Source organism: Oncorhynchus masou, chromosome 28, assembly GCF_036934945.1.
Source record: "Oncorhynchus masou masou isolate Uvic2021 chromosome 28, UVic_Omas_1.1, whole genome shotgun sequence".
Lineage (NCBI taxonomy): Eukaryota > Metazoa > Chordata > Actinopteri > Salmoniformes > Salmonidae > Oncorhynchus > Oncorhynchus masou.
Window position 1 is genome coordinate 44,010,128 of NC_088239.1, and position 22,785 is coordinate 44,032,912.

Below are 22,785 nucleotides of genomic sequence, written 5' to 3' on the forward strand. Positions count from 1 at the left end.
GGAGGTAGACGCATCTGAGGTTGGTGTTGGAGCTGTCCTGTCTCAGAGGGTGAAGACAAGAAGCTTCATCCGTGCGCTTTCTTCTCACACCGGCTTACCCCGACTGAGAGGAACTACGATGTGGGGATCGTGAACTCCTAGCGGTTAAGATGGCATTGAAGGAATGGAGACACTGGCTCGAGGGGCTTCTCACCCGTTTCAAGTGCTTACGGACCACAAAAATCTGGAGTATATCCAGCAGGCGAAGCGATTGAACTCTAGACAAGCTAGATGGTCTCTTTTCTTCAATCGATTCCAGTTTATCCTCACCTATCGGCCCGGGTCGAAGAATCTCAAACCGGATGCCCTGTCCCGAGTCTACGCTCCTGCCATTCGAGATGACACGGACATGCCTGTCCTTCCTGCTGCTAAGATTGTGGCTCCGGTCTCGTGGCAAGTTGAGGATACTGTGAGACGTGCTCAAGCTAGCGAACCGGACCCTAAAGGAGGCCCTGCCAATCGGTTGTTTGTCCCCAAGGCAGTGAGGACTCAGGTCCTTCTGTGGGGGCACTCCTCTCGCCTCACCTGTCATCCGGGCGTAGGTCGCACCTTGGAGTTCATCCAGCGTAAGTTCTGGTGGCCTACCATAAGAGAAGACGTTGCCACTTTCGTCAATGCCTGCCCCGTGTGCTGCCAGGGCAAATCTTCTCACCTCCGCCCTCAAGGACTCCTTCACCCTTTACCTGTTCCCCACAGACCCTGGTCCCATATCTCATTGGACTTTATTACTGGACTTCCTCCATCCCATGGCAATACTACTATCCTAGTCATAATCGACAGGTTTTCAAAGGCGGCCAGGTTCGTTCCTCTGACTAAGTTACCTTCTGCCAAGGAAAATGGCTGAGTTGGTAATTAATCATGTGTTCCGAGTCTTCGGCATTCCTCAAGATGTGGTTTCTGACAGAGGTCCCCAGTTCGCCTCAAGGTTTTGGAAGGCCTTCTGCCAACTCATGGGGGCTTCTGCCAGTCTATCTTCAGGGTACCATCCGGAGTCCAACGGCCAAACAGAGAGGATGAATCAAGAGCTGGAAACCACCCTCCGATGTATGACTCGTGACAACCCGTCCACATGGTCATCCTTTATTGTTTGGGCCAAATACGCGCACAACACCTTGCGCTCCTCCTCCACTGGTATGTCCCCGCACGAGTGTCAGTTTGGCTATGCTCCTCCATTGTTCCCGGACCAGGAGGCAGAAGTCAGAGTGCCTTCAGCCTTGAGGTTCGTCAGACGCTGTCGGCTTATGTGGAGGAAGACCCGTCTTAATCTGATGCGTTCCTCACAGAGGTATCAACAACAAGCCAACAGACGTCGCCGTCCCGGGCCTACCCTGCGCCCCGGCCAGAGAGTCTGGCTTTCCACAAGAGACTTACCTCTACGGGTGGAGTCTCGCAAGCTGTCCCAAAAATACATCGGTCCCTTCAAGGTTGCCAGGAGAGTTAACCCAGTTTCTTATCGCCTACACTTACCCAGATCCCTTAAGATTAATCCCACATTTCACGTGTCATTGTTAAAACCTGTTGTTTTTTCTCCCCTTGTCCCGGCAGACAGACCTCCCCCTCCGCCTCGTGTCATTGGAGGCCAGCCGGCTTATACCGTCCACCGGATACTGGATTCCCGCCGGGTGCAGCGGTCCTGGCAGTATCTGGTGGACTGGGAAGGCTACGGTCCTGAGGAGCGCTCCTGGGTTCCTGCCAAAGACATCCTGGACCCTGACCTCATTCGTCAGTTCAGGGTCCTCCACCCTGAGAGAGCTGGTAGGAACGTCAGGAGCCGTTCCTAGGGGGGATTCTGTCAGGATTTGGCCAGGGTTGTTCCGGGTTTTTGTCAGTAGATGTCCCCATTGTGCTTTTTGTCCCTGTGTTTTTCCCTTGATCCCCATTATTGTTTGCACCTGTGTCTCGTTTCCCCTGATTGTATTTAAACCCTTTGTTTCCCTCAGTTCTGTGCTCTGTGTTTGTATGTTAGCACCCTGCCCTAGTGTTCTGTGTGCTCTTGTCGATTCCGGGTGAAGTTCTTGTGGTATTCTGTTTTTTTGTTTTTGTTTATTTTTTGGTGAGTTTCTTTTGAGGTCTTTTTGTGTTTTTCCTACCACCTTTTGGATTTGCCATTTTTTGTATTTTAGGATTTTTTTCTTTATTAAATACACCGTCTTAAGTACTGCTGTGTCTGCCTCATCTTCTGGGTTCTGCTGACTATTCGTGGCTCAGTTGGTTAAGTGACTGTTTCTCACTCCGGAGACCCAGGTTCGAAACCGGGTCCTGACAGAACCCTCTATGAAGGGTTTTGCCGAGAACCATTTTAACATCTAAAGTTTCTTCCAAGAACCGTCTATGAAGGGTCCTACCAAGCACCCTTTTATCTTTGGAGGGTTCTTCCTAGAAACCTCTATGAATGGTTCCACCAGCCTTATTAGTCTAATTATTATTATTATTACATTATTCTTTTCAATTATGTTCTGATTGAATCTCTTCAGTTTTTGTTGGAAAGGAATATATTGAACAAAAATATAAACGCAATATGTAACAATTTCAAAGATTTTACCGAGTTACAGTTCATGTAAGGAAATCAGTCAATTGAAATGAATTAATTAGGCCCTAATCTATGGATTTCACATGACTGGGCAGGGGCGCAGCCATGGGTGGCCATAGGCCCACCCAGACTGGCCCACCCACTGGGGAGCAAGGCCCAGTCAATCAGAATTAGGTTTTAATACATATAAAACCATGTGCCTTACAAATAACTTTTTTTTGTGATTTTGGTAAAGATGTTTGAAAATAGTAGAAACAGTCAACGTTACAGGGAGGGACCCATGAGTCATGTAATGCAGCCAGTATTTTCAGATATCTCAATGTTGAAGTTGTCTTGTTAACAGGAAACCAAACTACTGTCAGGGTTGGGGTCAATTCCATTTAAATTCCAGGCAATTCAGAAAGTAAACAATTCCAATTTGAAATGCTACTAATTGAACATCATTGAAGATAATTGGAATTTGAATGCAATTAAAAGTCCAAAAATGGATGTAGAAACTGATTGCCCCTTAAATACTTTGAGCATTTCATTGAGCCTGCCTGGAGTGCCAGATGGGCAGAGTTAGCTTTTTACACCTTTGGGACTATTCCATTGGTTCCATCCATGGAACCAAACTAAATCAAGGGCAGCTTAAGTATTTCAAAGAAAACTATCACTATGTGGAGGATAACACGAGTTGACTCACCATTTCCCTTCACTGTTCTCAAACTGCTGGACTGAGTATCCAAACATGTCCTCCAGCGAACCATGGAAATTCAGCCCATTCTTGTCATCCACGTTAAAGGAGAACACACATGGTAGCAACGCTGCAAGAAAATGTAACTGTTGTTACTACAGAGCAATCAAACATGCCTCATTGGAGAAAAGAGCTATAAGCTTTTAACAAGAATAATGTTAACAAATTGTGTAATTTTGTAAAACAAAATATTGCAGTATCAATGAACTTCATATTTACAGAGAAGTTATTGGCAAGCAGAAAAAGAAGATATGCATAAATAGTTATACAATATGTTTCAGGAAACAAACAAGAAGCAATAAAAAGCCAGTTGCACAAATACAGGATGATGAAAAGTTTACTGTGAACTGTTTAGCCCAATTTGTTTTATAAAACGTGTTCCATGGGTTTATCAAAACATTTTCTAAACTTTTTTTTTTCTTGTATATTGTTGCTATGGCGATACAAATGTAATGTTTTTCATGCATATAAAGCATTGTGAATTGAATTGTTTAGAATACAATAGGTGCTAGGGATGGGAGTCAAATATGGAAATCATAACCCTATCTACTGTACAGAGAGTGCCCTTCCAGTGTCAAAAGAAGCCAGAGCAATGTCATCATAAGATAATTCTGTCTGTCAGAGACCCCCTCTACCTCCATTGACCATTAACATCTGACTTTCTAGGACCCTCAAACTCAAATCAGGATGTCAAAGCCAGTTCCACTGTATTTTTTCCCCATTGGGACCGATTTAGAACAAGGACACCAGGTGGGTGCAATTAACAGGTAGAATATAAAACCAGCAGGATCCGGACCCCGTAGGGTACGAGTTGAATACCCCTTGCTCTAGCACAATGACTTCTTCTCCAGACCCCATCCTCAGTCTGCTACTGTGATCCTGAACTAAAATACATAGTCGCTAAATATCTAAATGTAGTCCTCAACGACATCTCATTGCCTTTTCATTTTTTGTGAATTTCACAGTGTCACGACTTCTGCCGAAGTCGGTTCCTCTCTTTGTCCGGGCGGTCGATGTCACCGGCCTTCTAGCCATCACCAATCCATTTTTCTTGTTCCATTTGTTATGTCTTGTCTTCACTCACCTGGTTTCAATTCCCTAATTACATGTTGTATATTTTCCCTCTGTCCCCCCCCCCCATGTCCTTGTCGGGAATTGTTTATTGTAAGTACGTGTGCGTTCTGTGACTGATGCGAGACGAGTTTTGTGCCTATGTGTTTTGTTATTTTTGTATGCCGGTAGTGATGTACATTAAACAGCTCCGGCTATTTACCAAGTTCTGCTCTCCTGCGTTTGACTTCCCTGCCACCAGTTACGCACTCCTGACAGAGTATTGTATTAAATTCCCGGATTTGTGAGGGAGACTTTAGGATTAGCAGCTCACTGCAAAGTGGGCCAAGAAACAGGTTAGTAGGGGTGATGAAACACGAAGACCAAACACAGTAACTCACAGAGGACACTTGTCCTCTAATGAGTATGATTGAACATCCCACAGCCAAACATCCCAATAACATACTGTAGTAGCCTACAGTATATGGAGATCAGCTGTGGGAGTTCATATTCACTTTATACTACGCTTGGAGTTAAACACAGACCCATGCAGGAAGCCTTCCTAGCAAACCCGGGAACATTCCCTAGACATTAGTTGAAATTCCCATTACGTTCTAGTTAGGCTTTTATCGATCATTCAAATAATGTTTTTCATAACAAAATGTTTTTTTTCTTTCAGAAAGCGTTTCAAATGAAATATTCTTGGAAATTTCTCCTAACGTTCACTAATATGTTGTGCACAACATCTGTAACAACCACCACAGAACATTTCCCTATGGTTCTTATTAGGTTTCCAGGTAATGTAATAACACAATGTCCTAGTAATGGTTTTAGAACATACTGCCACAAAAGAAAATGTGGGAGCAATAGAAATGGTGCTGAGAAAACATTACAGCAATGTTCTCCTAATGTTCCCACAACCTTGAAATATTCTGGGAATCTTTAAGGAACAGACCAAATGTGTTCTGGGAACGTTCTTGCAACATCAGGCGAATGTTTTATACAACCATTATATAATCACCAGCACAACTGGACAGTTTTTATGTTATTAGAACTTTTTGGGGCAACCTAATGAATGTTCTGGGAACATTCACAGAACCTATTTTGGTTTGCTGGGTTAGTCCATGATGTATTTGTAACATACAAACAGAAGCAAACAAGGGTATCAGTGTACTGTACAGCACTCTACTCTAGTGTGTGTCGCAGAGCAGACATGGTTAATATGAATGGTTCATGTGCAACCAGTTAGCCACAGGCCTTCCTTACAAAGCTCACGGTATGTACTGTAAGTGTTCCCATTCCCAGGCCACTCTCCAGTTCCAGTGCTTCATCTACTTTGGTGGCGCACATTCTGTCCAACAAGCCTTTTATAGAGGCCTCTTAATTAAACATATTAAGTGGTCTGTACACTGCAGCCACTCAGACACCATGGTCCTTCCTCCAAAACGAGTCCTTCTCGTTGCACCAGCTCTTCTCTTTCCTGGGTGTGAATGCTCCCAACTCCCTGAGACCAAATGATACGTGGTTGCTCATCAGTCTCCGTTTTTCTTTGCATCATCACCACCACCACCTCTGTCCTGAGTTTGAGTGGTTATTTTAGGAAGCAACTTTGCTTGAGAAGGAGCTGTACTTTGCACCAGCTTTGTTCTGTCCTGAGTCGATCCTGTCTTTGCATCACCTCTGTGAATACAGTACAGCCCTATGACACGACTGGACACGGTTGGTCTTATAATCAGGCTCCGTTTTCTTGGCATCACCTCTGTCCCAGTCTCACAAAACCAGACTTCCTCCCTTACTGTAACTCGGAAGCAAGTCGGTTCCGTACGCAATTAGCCTGGGGACGAGAACAGTTTGAATGGCCCTGCCTGTAGTCATCATGGATGTGGATGTTCATCAGACTCTGTTTTGCTAGAGAGCTGTTCTTTGCACCACCCCTGTCTGACCTGAATGCCCCTGTGAACATCAGCACGGACATTATGGCTGGTCATCATCGGTCTCTGTTGTCTTTGGGAGCAGACGTTTTATTTGGGGGGTATGTGATGATTTGGGAGCTGGATACACATGATGAGCTTCCTCTGCAATCTCCGATGTGGCTTGTAAACAACAGACTTTGGCGGCATCCCAAATGACACCCTATTCCCTACATGGTGCCCGACTTTTGAACAGGGCCCATAGGACTCTAGTCAAAAGTATTTCACTACATAGGGAATAGGGTGCCATTTGGGACGCAGAGGATGTCTGTTGTTTACAAGCCACATCGGAGACTGCAGAGGAAGCTCATCGTGTGTATCCAGCTCCCAAATCGTCGGCCAACGACGGCCAAAAGGCACAGATATACCCTGAAGTGGCTCCCAGAATAACCAATCTCATATCCACCGTCTCTGGACACTGAGCACAGGATGGAGGAGTAAGTCATTTACACATCCCATAATCAAATAAGACACGGTGATGCAGGTTGCACGGTAATAGGGCCTAACAGCCTAGTGCCACCCCCAAGCTCACAAACAGATCTTAACCAAATGAAAGACGTGTGGTGGGTAACATGGTGGATAACATTTGAGGACATTTGTGGACAATAATGCTCTTGATTGAGTAAAAGCTTTAAAAGGTTCGAAGACACGCAGGCTGGGACGTAACTTCTTAAGAGGCCCCGGAAGTCCGGGCCTCGGTCATTTTAAAATAAACAAATGTATGTTGTACACAATAAAGAAAGTCAATTACAGGGCAACGTCTAAATAATTCTCCCAGGTTGGATCAAAGCTCAGAACGCTTATACTCTTGATCTGACCGAGTTCTAATCGTGCCTGCCTCGTTGCGAATAATTGGAATCATGAACAGGGGTTTGTTCGTTATGTTCGCCTGCGTCCCCCAGATTTGCCTCCCGGATTTACCTTTTTACAAGCACATTCAAATGGCTAACTCCGCCCTCTCGCAACACAGGCCAAGGGCCTGAAACGTGAAACGAACTACCCCAGCTCGGAGTCGGCTCAAGTAGGCAACTAGAGGCGCTGCTGACAGTGTTTTTCAAGATGCCAGACAAAAGGCCATTTTTAAAACCATCCCATGATCCTGACTTGTCTACCAGCATAGTTTAGTACAGTGGTTCCCAAACGTGGAGTCGGGGCCCCATGTGTCGTCCCGTAAGAAAACCTATACTAATCTTATCAAACAAGTTAGCAATGGGAAAAAAACATGTTTCAATATGAACAGCTTTCCCCTATAGGCCTACATTAAAATGCATTCAAAATGCAAAAAAAATACAATTATAAACATTGTTCGTCTTACCTCGATCGCCCACCGGAGTTTATAGTTTGCCCATTACCCACCTTTTTATACCACTACATCACTGATATTAATACAGAATCGTAAGTAATACTCTAACATTTCACGTGAATGTGATAATACAATCATCTGTGTGCAGAGCATGATTAGTAATGCCTAGGAATACAAATGTGAGCGCTGTGATTTGAGAAAAGTGCTGGTGATTTTATGCAATTCATCATTACAACTGACTGAACAGCTACAGCTAATAGGCAATGTATTTGTAGATCGACTGAGGTAAAATGTTGCTCGTTTTTGATGTTCTCCAAATATCATTTGTACGTTTTTTTATTGTTTAGTAATAAAGTAAAGGAGCTTCAACTTTCTTTAATTATGAGAGGGAAATAACACCAAAGAGTGCCTTCTGATTGAACTAAAGTTATTAAACTCGTGCAAAGCTGTACACATGTGAATGCTATATTTACAGATATCATGGCACCGCCAACAACTGCTGCTGAGTTGAAATTCTGAAACAAGTGTGGTCCAAACTTGTTAAACGAATGTCAATCAGCACCGCTAACGGCATTGATGTTAAAACTTTACTTAGTTTAAAATTGACTTAGTTGTTTTATTACTTAGGGACAGTGAACGTCAATAAACATAAAAAAAACAACTGCTTCAATGGCAAATACATTTTTTTTCAGCAAACATAATATCTATGTTTCATAGACCTATGTTTCTTATTTCATGGTGATGTTTATATCTTAATTTGAAAAGGTACACAGATGACATGGTAAAATATGTTGTTCTGTCAACCCTGTTATCTAAGTGTCAACCCTGTTACGAGCTAAATGTGTACTGAAATTAATGTACAATTATTACATTTACAATTCATTTTAGTCTCAATGTGTAGAAAATTATGAGAACATCATTCATGCCAACAATTTGACATGTAAATCGCAAACTACATTAGGTATCATTGTAAAATGTGGGTTAACATTATCTTTGTTATTTTATAATTTTTTTTATTTAACCTTTAATTAACGAGGCAAGTCAGTTAAGAACAAATTCTTATTTACAATGACGGCCAGTGGGTTAACTGCCTTGTTCAGGGGCAGAACAACAGATTTTTACCTTGTCAGCTCAGGGATTTGATCTAGCAACCTTTCGGTTACTAGTACAACTCTCTAACCACTAGGCTCACTGACCCACAAATATGTGAGTTTATTTGTACAAGGGATAAGGGATTTAGCTCAAACATGCTTTTAAATAATAGTTCGGCAGTTACATACAGTGCCTTAGGAAAGTATGGATTGAAGAACAAAAAACTCAGCGATCTACACACAATACCCCATAATGACAAAGTGAACGTTTTTAGAAGTTTTTGCAAATTTATTAAATAAAATAAACAGAAATACCTTATTTACGTAAGTATTCAGACCCTTTGTTATGAGACTAGAAATTGAGCTCAGGTTTCCATTGATCATCCTTGAGATGTTTCTACAACTTGAATGGTGTCCACTTGTGGTAAATTCAATTGATTGGACATGATTTGGAAAGGCACACACCTGTCTATATAAGGTCCCACAGTTGACAGCGCATGTCAGAGCAAAAACCAAGCCATGAGGTCGAGGGAATTGTCCGTAGAGCACCAAGACAGGATTGTGTTGAGGCACAGATCTGGGAAAGGTTACCAAAACATTTCTGCAGCATTGAAGATAATCAAGAACACAGTGGCCTCCATCATTCATAAATGGAAGAAGTTGACCAAAGAACCTTATGTTCTTTGACAGATCTGACAGAGCTCCAGAGTTACTCTTGGACATGGGAGAACCTTCCAGAAGGACAACCATCTCTGCAGCAATCAGGCCTTTATGGTAGAGTGGCCAGACGGAAGCCACTCCTCCGTGAAAGGCACATCACAGACGGCTTGGAATTTGCGAAAAGGCACCTAAAAACTCAGACCATGAGACCAAGATTCTCTGGTCTGAGGAAACCAAGATTGAGCCTTTTGGCCTGAATGCCAAGCATCACGTCTGGAGGAAACTTGGGAACATCCCTATGGTGAAGCATGTTGGTGGCAGCATCATGCTGTGGGGATGTTTTTCAGAGGCAGGGACTGGGAGACTAGTGGGGATTGAGGCAAAGATGAACAAAGCAAAGTACAGAGAGATCATTAATGAAAACTCTCAGGACCTCAGACTGGGGCAAAGGTTCACCTTCCAACAGGACAACAACCCTAAGCACACAGCCAAGACAACGCAAGAGTGGCTTCGGGACAACTAAATGCCATTGAGTGGCCCAGCCAGAGCCCGGACTTGAAACCCGATCGAACATCTCTGGAGAGACCTGAAAATAGCTGTGCAGCAACCCTCCCCATTCACACTGACAGAGCTTGAGAGGATCTGCAGAGAAGAATTTGAGAAACTCCTCAAATACAGGTGTGCCAAGCTTGTAGTGTCATACCCAAGAAGACTAGATGTTGTAATCGCTGCCAAAGGTGCTTCAACAAAGTACTGAGTAAAGGGTCTGAATACTTATGTAAATGTGATTTCAGTTTTTTATTTGTAATACATTTGTAAATATTTCTGTATAATGTTTTTGCTTTGTCATTATTGGGTATTGTGTGTACTGTAGATTGATGTAGAAATACATTTTAAATTCATTTTAGAGTAAGGCTGTAACATACCAACATGTGGAAAATGTCAAGAGGGTGGTGGGCCATGTTATAACTGATCCTATATCAGCATCTGACATTTGACCCTCCCAGGTAGCTCTCACTGGTCACCAAATCAGTTCAGGCTAGCGATGAGGTGTGCCTTGATAATTGGATAAAACTTCTAAATCAGTCATCTGGCAGAGGTGCTGCTGGTCCACTCCAACATATGGAGCAGTCAAACTTTTGGCATTTCACCCTCCTAAGCAGATGATGGTCACTAACTCAGTTCAGGCTAAGAAAGACTGATGTGATAAAAACTGATACTAAATCAGTTGGCTCGTGTTTGACCCATCCGACCAGTGGATTCAGGATTCAGATACGTCAGCAGCACACTGCTCTGCTCTCTAATGAGATGGATTCCGTCTCAGCCAGACTCTGTTCCATTTGTTGGCATGGAGTGGCTTCAACCTCTGCTGCGCTCACTTCCGTACGTTGTCAGCAATGAATCTATTTGCTTAGTCACTGTTTGATGGTTATGTAATTAAGCTACAAAGTCATCTCTACTCATAGATGTGGCTATTTATCTATAGGCCCTCGTCAATCTCTAAGTAAAGTAATTGGGTTTGTGTGTAGGTTGCACTATCCGTTTTAATATACAATGAAGACTGGGCTGAGTCAACATAAGCTGACTCCTGTGGGTCAAGTCAAGTGTTAGCTGGAATGTGCGTAGGCAGAGGATGCTGTACATTAAACATGGACAACAATGGAAACCATACCGTAACACAATGCTTCAATTGAATGTCAATTGAAACCTCTCCGATTGACTTATTCATTCAATTGGGACTATTCCCATTCATTCACTGTGTGTGGATGTAAATGTATATCGAGTCCACAGAGATGCCTGCCATATCCGATTCCATATTGGATCTGGAACTTCCAGATGTATTCCTTGGAGCTCTGATTTTTATTGGCCCGGAACAAGGAATAGGAATACAAGTCGCCGCCCCCGGAATGACATAATACTCCCTGCCGGTTGTCAAGGCTTTCATCCCAGAATCCCCCCTCCAATCAGGGGGACCGGGGTCAACTCCAAACTCCCCATCCATCCCTAATTATGTTCTATCACACACCCACACCCTATTCCAAACCCACATCCAAACATTCACAACAGATGCATGCTCAAAAAGTGCTGATCAGCGGAGCTAACTTACAGCACACAGCTGGGCCCTAGGCAGTCTAAAGGGAGCTGTGCTTGAATAGACATTTCACGGAGAGACTAAAAATACATCCCCCTTGTGATGTTACAGGGTTCACATCCTCTATCTCCCCATAGGCAACCTAAAGCAAATAGTCATGAGTGTAATTTGGGAGAGTCAGTGGGCAGCAAGGTTTGTGAGTAAACGGTCCACAATAAACTGTCGACGGTAAATTGATTCATAAACCAGACCCATACTGTAGAAGATCGTCCCATATGTGGTGCCAATGTGTCGACGATAAAACAATATACTGCATAAGCTTTGTTATCTCTGCGTGTACAATGTTGCAGTGGGCTTATCAAGGTTTTGGCGGACAACATGGGATGAGGAAAGGGAAGAACAGTTATCATTTCTGCGTGGCGATGGCAGATGAAGGGGATTACATGTAATAAACAATAACTACCTAACGTGCTTATTCTTTATCCTTTTATTGAATTATATAGTAACGTTTTACAAGCCGTTTTTGATTTCATACCTTGCCCATTTTTATGGTCCGTTTCATAAGCCTCAGAGCAATAACAACCCACTTGGGATGAACTAAGCTGTTTCCTTTTCCTGCTAGACTGAAATACGTTGTAATGATCTGTACAACACACTGCATGATGCTCTGTCCTACACAGTAACACTGCTAAGTACAGCGTATAGACAGACAATGGGATGAATTCTCTCAGAAGAGAGTGTATCAGAAGGCATCGGATGTCCAGCTTCTGCCCTGATACTCGATATGGAAATGTCAGGGCTTTCTCACATGAGATAGAGAGGAGAGAGGGAGAGAGAACCCCCAAATCCTCCTGGGCTAACAGGAATCTTTCACAGCAGCGCTGATCTCGGCTCAGGACATTATCCAGCTCACTTCCCAACGCTGAAATTGGATTGGAAACGGATGTGCCGAAGGAGAATGAGAAGATACACACACACACACACACACACACACACACAAAATGCCACTTGGGATGCACTACGTAAGACCTTCAAACAGGTCAACATTCACAAGGCCGCAGGGCCAGACGGATTACCAGGACTTGTACTCCGAGCATGCGCTGACCAACTGGGAAGTGTCTTCACTGACATTTTCAAACTGTCCCGGACTGAGTCCGTAATACCAGCCTGTTTCAAGCAGACCACCACAGTCCCTCTGCACCAAGAGCACCAAGGTAACCTCTCTGAATGACTACCGACCCGTAGCACTCACGTCTGTAGCCATGAAGTGCTTTGAATGGCTGGTCAAGGCCCACATCAACAACATTATCCCAGAAACCCTAGACCCACTCCAATTTGCATACCGGCCCAACAGATCCGCAGATGATGCAATCTCTGTTGCACTCCACACCGCCCTTTACCACCTGGACAAAAGGAACACCTATGTGAGAATGCTATTCATTGACTACAGCTCAGAGTTCAACACCATAGTGCCCTCAAAGCTCATCACTAAGCTAAGGACCCTGGGACTAAACACCTCCCTCCGCAACTGGATCCTGGACTTTCTGACGGGCCGCCCCCAAGTGATAAGGGGAGGTAACAACACAGCCTCCATGCCGATCCTCAACACGGAGACCCCGCAGCGGTGCGTGCTCAGTCCCCTCCTGTACTCACTGTCCACTCATGACTGCATGGCCAGGCATGACTCCAAAACCATTAATAGGTTTACCGATGACACAACAGTGGTAGGCCTGATCACCTCCAACGATGAGACAGCCTATAGGGAGGAGGTCAGAGACCTGGCCTTGTGGTGCCAGAATAAGAACTTTTCCCCCAACGCGATCAAAACAAAAGGAGATGATTGTGGACTACAGGACAAGGAGGACCGAGCACACCACCATTCTCATTGACAGTTTACACACTGATTTGGTGAGTGAGTTTAATAGGAAGTGCATTGGAGATGGTACCCACTGTGACTATTAAAACCTACCCTAACCAGAAACAGTGGATAGATGGCGGCATTCGCGCAAAACTGAAAGCGCGAACCATTGCATTTAACCTTGGAAAGATGATTGGGAATATGGCTGAATATAAACAGTGTAGCTATTCCCTCCACAAGGCAATCAAACAAACAAAATGTCGGTATAGAGACAAAGTGTAGTCGCAATTCAACGGCTCAGACACGAGACCTATGTGGCAGGGTCTGCCGTCAATTACAGACTACAAAAAGAAAACCAGCCATGTCACAGACACAGACTTCTTGCTTCTAGACAAACTAAACACCTTCTTTGCCCGCTTTGAGGATAATACAGTGCAACCGACGCGGCCCGCTACCAAGGACTGCGGGCCCCTCCTCTCCTTCTCCGTGGCAGACGTGAGTAAGACATTTAAACATGTTAACCCTAGCCGCGTCCTCGACGCATGCGCAGACCAGCTGGCGGATGTGTCATTACATGGGCTTGCTCCTACCTATCTCTCTGATTTGGTCCTGCCGTACATACCTACACGTACGCGACGGTCACAAGACGCAGGCCTCCTAATTGTCCCTAGAATTTCTAAGCAAACAGCTGGAGGCAGGGCTTTCTCCTATAGAGCTCCATTTTTATGGAATGGTCTGCCTACCCATGTGAGAGACGCAGACTCGGTCTCAACCTTTAAGTCTTTACTTAAAAAAAATAAAACATTTAGAGTGTGGATCAGCTTAATATTGCGGAAAGAATGTTGCTTCCAATGTAATTGTCTGCATCATTTCCAATTCCCCCATATTTTTGGGGTAAATATATATATCCATACACGCATGCATATATATACACATATATACATACACATACCTATATAGACATACTTTTTAAAGAATATACCTTTATTATTATTCCCCGCAAACCCTTCCGCCGATTCCCCAATTGGAGTAAACTAATAAACACTTCTGCTTCTACCTTCAATCCATACATACTCATCTCTTCAGTGGGTCATATGATTGAGTGTAGTCTGGCCCAGGAGTGTGAAGGTGAACGGAAAGGCTCTGGAGCAACGAACCACCCTTGCTGTCTCTGCCTGGCTGGTTCCCCTCTTTCCACTGGGATTCTCTGCCTCTAACCCTATTACAGGGGCTGAGTCACTGGCTTACTAGGGCTCTTTCATACCGTCCCTAGGAGGGGTGCGTCACTTGAGTGGGTTGAGTCACTGATGTGATCTTCCTGTCTGGGTTGGCGCCCCCCCTTGGGTTGTGCCGTGGCAGAGAACTTTGTGGACTATACTCGGTCTTGTCTCAGGATGGTAAGTTGGTGGTTGAAGATATCCCTCTAGTGGTGTGGGGGCTGTGCTTTGGCAAAGTGGGTGGGGTTATATCCTTCCTGTTTGGCACTGTCCGGGGGTGTCCTCGGATGGAGCCACAGTGTCTCCTGACCCCTCCTGTCTCAACCTCCAGTATTTATGCTGCAGTAGTTTATGTGTCGGGGGGCTAGGGTCAGTTTGTTATATCTGGAGTACTTCTCCTGTCCTATCCGGTGTCCTGTGTGAATTTAAGTATGCTCTCTCTAATTCTCTCTTTCTATCTTTCTTTCTCTCTCTCGGAGGACCTGAGCCCTAGGACCATTCCTCAGGACTACCTGACATGATGACTCCTTGCTGTCCACAGTCCACCTGGCCGTGCTGCTGCTCCAATTTCAACTGTTCTGCCTGTGATTATTATTATTTGACCATGCTGGTCCTTTATGAACATTTGAACATCTTGGCCATGTTCTGTTACAATCTCCACCCGACACAGCCAGAAGAGGACTGGCCAACCCCACATAGCCGGGTTCCTCTCTAGGTTTCTTCCTAGGTTTTGGCCTTTCTAGGGAGTTTTTCCTAGCCACCATTCTTCTACACCTGCATTGCTTGCTGTTTTGGGTTTTAGGCTGGGTTTCTGTACAGCACTTTGAGATATCAGCTGATGTACGAAGGGCTATATAAATAAATTTGATTTGATTTGATTTACCTACATATTCCATCGCTCCCTATCCCAGTCTGCTGTCCCCACATGCTTCAAGATGGCCACCATTGTTCCTGTACCAAAGAAGGAAAAGATAACTGAACTAAATGACTATTGCCCCATAGCACTAACTTCTGTCATCATGAAGTGCTTTGAGAGACTAGTCAAGGATCATATCACCTCCACCTTACCTGCCACCCTAGACCCACTTCAGTTTGCATACTGCCCCAACAGGTTCACAGACGATGCAATCGCCATCACACTGCACAATGCCCTATCCCATCTGGACAAGAGGAATACCTACAGTATGTAAGAATGCCGTTCATTGACTACAGCTCAGCATTCACCACCATAGTACCCTCCAAGCTCATCATTAAGCTTGAGGCTCTGGGTCTTAATCCCGCCCTGTGCCCTGGACTTTCTGATGGCCCTCCCCCAGGTGGCCAGGTGGTGAAGGCAGGAAACAACATCTCCACTTCGCTGATCCTCAACCTTGGGGCCCCACAAGGGTGCGTGCTCAGCACCCTCCTGTACTCCCTGTTCACCCATGACTGTGTGGCCAGTCTGTAAAAGCATTGCATGTTGCCCTGCTATAGTTGAGGATTGTGGTTAATGTGAACGAGGTGCCCCGTGCAGGCTGCACATTATCTCAGTGTGATGCCAGGGTGATGGATGGGCCCTAACCTAGCCTGCTGGGGGTGAGAGGATATAGGGTCTGGTCTGATCACTGCTCTGGTGCAGTCTGATGCACAGATGATGCAAGGCTGAAGCTCACACAGAAACACACAGCCGGATGCACAAAACATGCGTGCACCCACGCACACCCATGCACACACACACTTTGTCACCACTCAGGGGTGTTGAGAATCTGCTGACTACTGCTGATCCTGACGTGTGTGTGTGTGTGTGTGTGTGTGTGTGTGTGTGTGTGTGTGTGTGTGTGTGTGTGTGTGTGTGTGTGTGTGTGTGTGTGTGTGTGTGTGTGTGTGTGTGTGTGTGTGTGTGTGTGTGTGTGTGTGTGTGTGTGTGCGTGCAATGGTGGGGTGTTGATATGACATCTGGAACACCAGAGAAAATACCATGGACTGTGTTCTCTGTTTTCAAAGCATTGTGTTACAAAGAATTACTTAGTTTAACACCATCAAGAGGCACACCAGAACAATTTTCCATAACCAAATAATTACATTTCCATCAGAAGATTCCATAAGAATTCCATAAATACCACATGAAAACGACAAACACATTTGTTTTGCCCAGTATCCACCAGCCTATGTGTTGCCTTTTGAAGAGCTCGACTTTCCTCTGAGCTGAGCTGCTTATTTGTGAACCTAATGGCCCTGGCTGCTCTAACTGGTGTCTGGCCTCTCTTTAGCCTCTCTTTAGCCTCTCTTTAGCCTCTCTTTAGCCTCTCTTTAGCCTCTCTTTAGCCTCTCTTTAGCCTCTCTTTAGCCTCTTTTCCCCACTGTGGTTGTTCATGTTGTTGTGCTAAAGTGAAGATAATGTAATCTAGCCCCATCCACCTACTTCCTCATTCCTCCTTCACCTCCTCCTCCCACCATCCTCCTCCCTCTTCTCACCCCAACAACCCTAGATCTCCTGCCCACCCCTTCCCTTCTCTCCCTCACCTCACTTCCCCTCTGCTCCTTCCTGATGCCCCACAACAACTGCACACGGCACACTGTCAGGTCACATGACGGAAAAATACTCTCCACTAAAGTTCCTCATACCCATTGTAGACAGAAGATGTGGTATATTATGTGTAAAAAAATGTAAGGCAATGTTTATTACACAGCAAATTCTCCAGTGGTAAATCAAAACTGACGGTGTTAAATTAACACTGTGCTTCGTGCTGATGCTGTTACACTTTGTCAATATTAGGGAATTAACACTTTTGTGTTATGCAGTACGTCATACAGCCTTTTTAACACTAGGAAGGGTATGTAGCTTGCACCAATGATCATATAGTATTTTTAAAGTTTTTTTTAAACAAAATCATGTTTTTCATGATTGGATGATATTTGAAGGAAACCAAATGAAAGTATGATGACCAAAGTATGACAAATTACTGTTGCTTCTCCATTGATAAAGTTTGATCATAAAGTTACTGGTCCCCTACCCCATGTCACACACTTGGATTCATTATGAAGGGCTTGTAAGTAATCATTTCATTGTAAGGTCTGCGCCTGTTGCATTCGGCGCACGTGTCAAATACAATTTTGATTTGATTATTAAAGGGGACAAGGCGACATCACTTTCACATGATGAGTCTGTGTGTGAAAGGGATATCAGAAAACCTCAACAGGTACAGCTTTAACACCTGGTGACCTTGGGGTCGCTAGATGAGTTGACCCCGAAATGTGCCGTCACACCTGCTCCAGCCCCACCAGAGAGTCCCGGCTGTTATTGAAAACATTTTAATGGGCGAAACTTGGCTTTTTTCCCTATTATGCTTCATTAGATGGGGATTATTCCAACACAACACACCAGGAAGCTGAAACGCTACTGCCAGGAACTAAGATGTTTTTCTCTCCCTCAAAACAAACCAGGGCTGTACAACAGGGCTAATCAAATAGAAATCATTGTTTTCTTGGTCAAGTTGAACACAGAGGCAAACTCAGGCAAGCCACATGATCTGATCAAAATAACATTTTTTTATGAAAATATGTAAATCATTATTTGAATATGTTGGTAACCCCAGTGGTGGGAAAAAGTACCGAATTGTCAATCTTGAATAACAAAACCGTCCTTATATTAAGCAAACCAGACGGCACAATTATCTTTTCTTTTTTTAAATTTACGGATAACACATCATTTACAAACAAAGCATTTGTGTTTACTGAGTCTACCAAATCAAAGGCAGTGGGGATGACAAGGGAAGTTCTCTTGATAAGTGCGTGCATTTAATCATTTTCTGTCCCTCTAAGCATCCAAAATGTAACAAGTAAGTACTTTTTGGTGTAAGGGAAAATGTATGGAGTAAAAAGTACATTAGTTTCTTTAGGAATGTCGTGAAGTAAAAGTAAAATTAGTAAAAAATATAAATAGCAAAGTAAAGTACAGATACCCCAAAAAACTACTTAAGTAGTATTTTAAATATTTTTACCTAAGTACTTGACACCACTGGGTAACCCGTTGTATAAAAGTGATAATGCTCTCGAAGCCGGTGTTAAGAGGATATATTGGCATCTGCTCGCTGTGTGTGTGTGTGTGGTTCATGTCAAACTTATGTGGATGTGGGTTTGTCAGATTGTTTGAAGTGGGTGAACCATGTGAATTGTGCCATAGTGTGTATTTATGTGAATTCCAGACAGACATTTCCTTCATTGCTGGGTTTGCGAAGCCCTTGTGACTACAGTACAGTGAAGTCAGATGATAATGGCCTTGGTCTGCACGCACTATCCATCTCTGAGGAACTTGAGTCTGCAAGTCCAAGAGCCATCTACACTGAACAAAAATATAAACACAACATGCAACAATTTCAAAGATTTTACTGAGTTATAGTTCATATGAGGAAATCAGTCAATTGAAATAAATGAATAAGGTCTTATTCAATGGATTTAATGTGACTGGGAATACAGACTTGCATCTGTTGTTCACAGATACCTTAATAAAAAAGGTAGAGTGTAGATCAGAAAACCAGTCAGTATCTGATGTGACCACAATGTGCCTCATGCAGCGCGACATCTCCTTCGCATAGAGTTGATCAGGCTGTTGATTGTGGCTTGTGGAATGTTGTCCCACTCCTTTTCAATGGCTGTGAAAAGTCGCTGGATATTGCCAGGAACTGGAACATGCTGTCGTACACGCGTAGATCCAGAGCATCCCAAACATGCTCAATGGATGACATGTCTGGTAAGTATGCAGGCCATGGAAGAAATGGGACATTTTCAGCTTCAAGGAATTGTGTACAGATCCTTGCGACATGGGGCCATGCATTATCCTCCTGAAACATGAGGTGATGGCGGTGGATGAATGAGACGACAATAATGGGCCTCGGGATCTCTTCACGGTATCTCTGTGCATTCAATTTGCCATTGATAAAATTCAATTGTGTTCGTTGTTACGATGCCGAACTGCAGTCAGGTCAAGACTCTGGTGAGTATGACAAGCACGCAGATGTGCTTCCCTGAGACAGTTTCTGACTGTTTTTTCAGAAATTCTCCGGGAGTGCAAAACCACAGTTTCACCACCTGTCTGGGTGGACGGTCTCAGACAACCCTGCAGGTGAAGAAGTCGGATGTGGGGGTCCTGGGCTGGTGTGGATACACATGGTCTGCGGTTGTGAGGCCGGTTGGAAATACTGCCAATTTCTCTAAAATGACATTGGTATAAAAGTTAACATTCAATTCTCTGGCAAAAGCACTGGTAGACATTCCCGCAGTCAGCATGCCCATTGCTTGCTCCCTCAAAACTTGAGACATCTGTGGCATTGTGTTGTGTGACAAAACTGCACATTTTAGAGTGGCCTTTTATTGCCCCCAGCACAAGGTTCACTTGGGTAATGATCATGCTCTTTAATCCTCTTCTTGATATGCCACATCTGTCAGGTGGATGGATTATCTTGACAAAGGATAAAATGCTCACTAACAGGGATGTAAACAAATCTGTGCACAACATTTTATGCAAAAGTTTTGTGCAAATGGAACATTTCTGTGATCTTTTAATTCAGCTCATGAAACATGATGAACACTTCACATGATGCGTTTATATTTTTGGTCAGTATATATCCAAAGCCGAGGGGCGATGCATTCTATGGAAAATAATGAACGCCGAGATGTTCCAAGGCACGCTAGCGGAGCTGAGATTAGGAGCACACTCTTAAAGGGAGGTGCTCCTAATCTCAGCTTGTTACCTGTATAAAAGACACCTGTCCACAGAAGCAATCAATCAATCAGATTCCAAACTCTCCACCATGGCCAAGACCAAAGAGCTCTCCAAGGATGTCAGGGACAAGATTGTAGACCTACACAAGGCTGGAATGCGCTACAAGACCATCGCCAAGCAGCTTGGTGAGGAGGTGACAACAGTTGGTGCGATTATTCGCAAATGGAAGAAACACAAAAGAACTGTCAATCTCCCTCAGCCTGGGGCTCCATGCAAGATCTCACCTCGTGGAGTTGCAATCATCATGAGAACGGTGAGGAATCAGCCCAGAACTACACGGGAGGATCTTGTCAATGATCTCAAGGCAGCTGGGACCATAGTCATCAAAAAAACAATTGGTAACACACTATGCCGTGAAGGACTGAAATCTTGCAGCGTCTGCAAGGTCCCCCTGCTCAAGAGAGCACATATACATGCCGATCTGAAGTTTGCCAATGAACATCTGAATGATTCAGAGGACAACTGGGTGAAAGTGTTGTGGTCAGATGAGAACAAAATGGAGCTCTTTGGCATCAACTCAACTCGCCGTGTTTGGAGGAGGAGGAATGCTGCCTATGACCCCAAGAACACCATCCCCACCGTCAAACATGGCGGTGGAAACATTATGCTTTGGGGGTGTTTTTCTGCTAAAGGGACAGGACAAATTCACCGCACCAAATGGACGATGGACGGGGCCATCTATCGTCAAATCTTGGGTGAGAACCTCCTTCCCTCAGCCAGGGCATTGAAAATGGGTCGTGGATGGGTATTCCCGTATGACAATGACCCAAAACACACGGCCAAGGCAACAAAGGAGTGGCTCAAGAAGAAGCATTTTAAGGTCCTGGAGTGGCCTAGCCAGTCTTCAGACCTTAATCCCATAGAAAATCTGTGGAGGAAGCTGAAGGTTCGAGTTGCCAAACGTCAGCCTCGAAACCTTAATGATTTGGAGAAGATCTGCAAAGAGGAGTGGGACAAAATCCCTCCTGAGATGTGTGCAAACCTGGTGGCCAACTACAAGAAACGTCTGACCTCTGTGATTGCCAACAAGGGTTTTGTCACCAAGTACTAAATCATGTTTTGCAGAGGGGTCAAATACTTATTTCCCTCATTAAAATGCAAATCAATTTATAACGTTTTTGACATGCGTTTTTCTGGATTTGTTTGTTGTTATTCTGTCTCTCACTGTTCAAATAAACCTACCATTAAAATTATAGACTGATCATTTCTTTGTCAGTGGGCAAACGTACAATTCAGCAGGGGATCAAATATTTTTTTCCCCTCACTGCAGTAGTTGCATTTGCATTTGTTTAGGCTGTTTTCTAGAGACATTTATTTGAATACATTCATAACAATGAACTAATGATGTGTTCGATTTCACCTGACAAAGGTCACCGTTGTTGAGGAGGAGCTAACCAACAACACAGCTAGCACAATCACTTAAAACTGAAGCTGGAAAGGCTGTAAACAACCTGCACTTCATTTCGTTTGACCTGTTTTCTATTGACATGTCTTTTCATATATCATTATAAATGATGCTGATTCATGATTTCGACTGGCTGAGTGAAGCTGCCTGCCTGTCTGTTCATTACTATGGGGCAGCTAGAGATCGTATCTGAATATTGAAACAATTTTGCTAATGTCAGAGAGACAGCAAGGTTTATACAAATGTGTGCTATTGAAAACAAATTGCTAGTCTAAAAGAAATGGGAGATAATGTCTACATGCTTTTTAGAGTGGAGATCAAGTTTATAAATTGTTTGGCTGGGCTGATGAGACAGTGGATTGTGCAGTGAGATGGAACAGAGTAAATAGGCATTTTAACATTATAGCATTAGCTGGTGGTAACTTGTGGAATAGACACCGGCTGTCACGCCTTGGTCTTAGTATTTTGTGTTTTAGATAATTAGTTGGTCAGGCCAGGGTGTGACATGGGTTTATGTTATTGTGTTGTTGTATTGGGGTTTTTGTAGGTATTGGGATTGTGGTTGATTAGGGGTGTGTTTAGTTTAGGTTTGGCTGCCTGAGGCGGTTCTCAATCAGAGTCAGGTGATTCTTGTTGTCTCTGATGGGGAACCGTATTTAGGTAGCCTGGGTTTCACTGTGTATTTCATGGGTGATTGTTCCTGTCTCTGTGTAGTTTCACCAGATATGCTGTAATTAGGTTTCACGTTCCGTTTTGTTGTTTTGTATTTGTTAGTTATTTCATGTATAGTTCCGTTCTTTCTTCATTAAAAAACATGAGTAACCAACATGCTGCATTTCGGTCCGACTCTCATTCAACAAACGAAGAACGCCGTTACACCGGCTGGAATGAGGTTTTAACCAATCAGCGTCCAGGATATGACCCACCAGTTGTATAAAGGGAAATAATGCACACTCTGGAATGACCTTCAAGACAATCAAAAACAAGTATTCAACAATGTCATGATATATCCAGTCATAGTCTCTCACACTCAATGAGCTTCTAAGAATTATCCAGCATGGACACCTGGAGAA

The 22,785-nt window shown here is 44.0% G+C and overlaps 1 protein-coding gene across 2 annotated transcripts in view; it reads right to left on the reverse strand.

Annotated features, from left to right (window-relative positions):
- LOC135517638 (integrin alpha-1-like) overlaps window positions 1-22,785 on the reverse strand; it is a 70,799-nt gene that overhangs the window by 32,602 nt on the left and 15,412 nt on the right. For both annotated transcript variants that reach the window (XM_064942130.1, XM_064942129.1), the window contains one exon: window positions 3,255-3,375. In XM_064942130.1, the coding sequence (XP_064798202.1) occupies window positions 3,255-3,375 (121 nt within the window). The remainder of the gene's footprint in view (window positions 1-3,254; window positions 3,376-22,785) is intronic.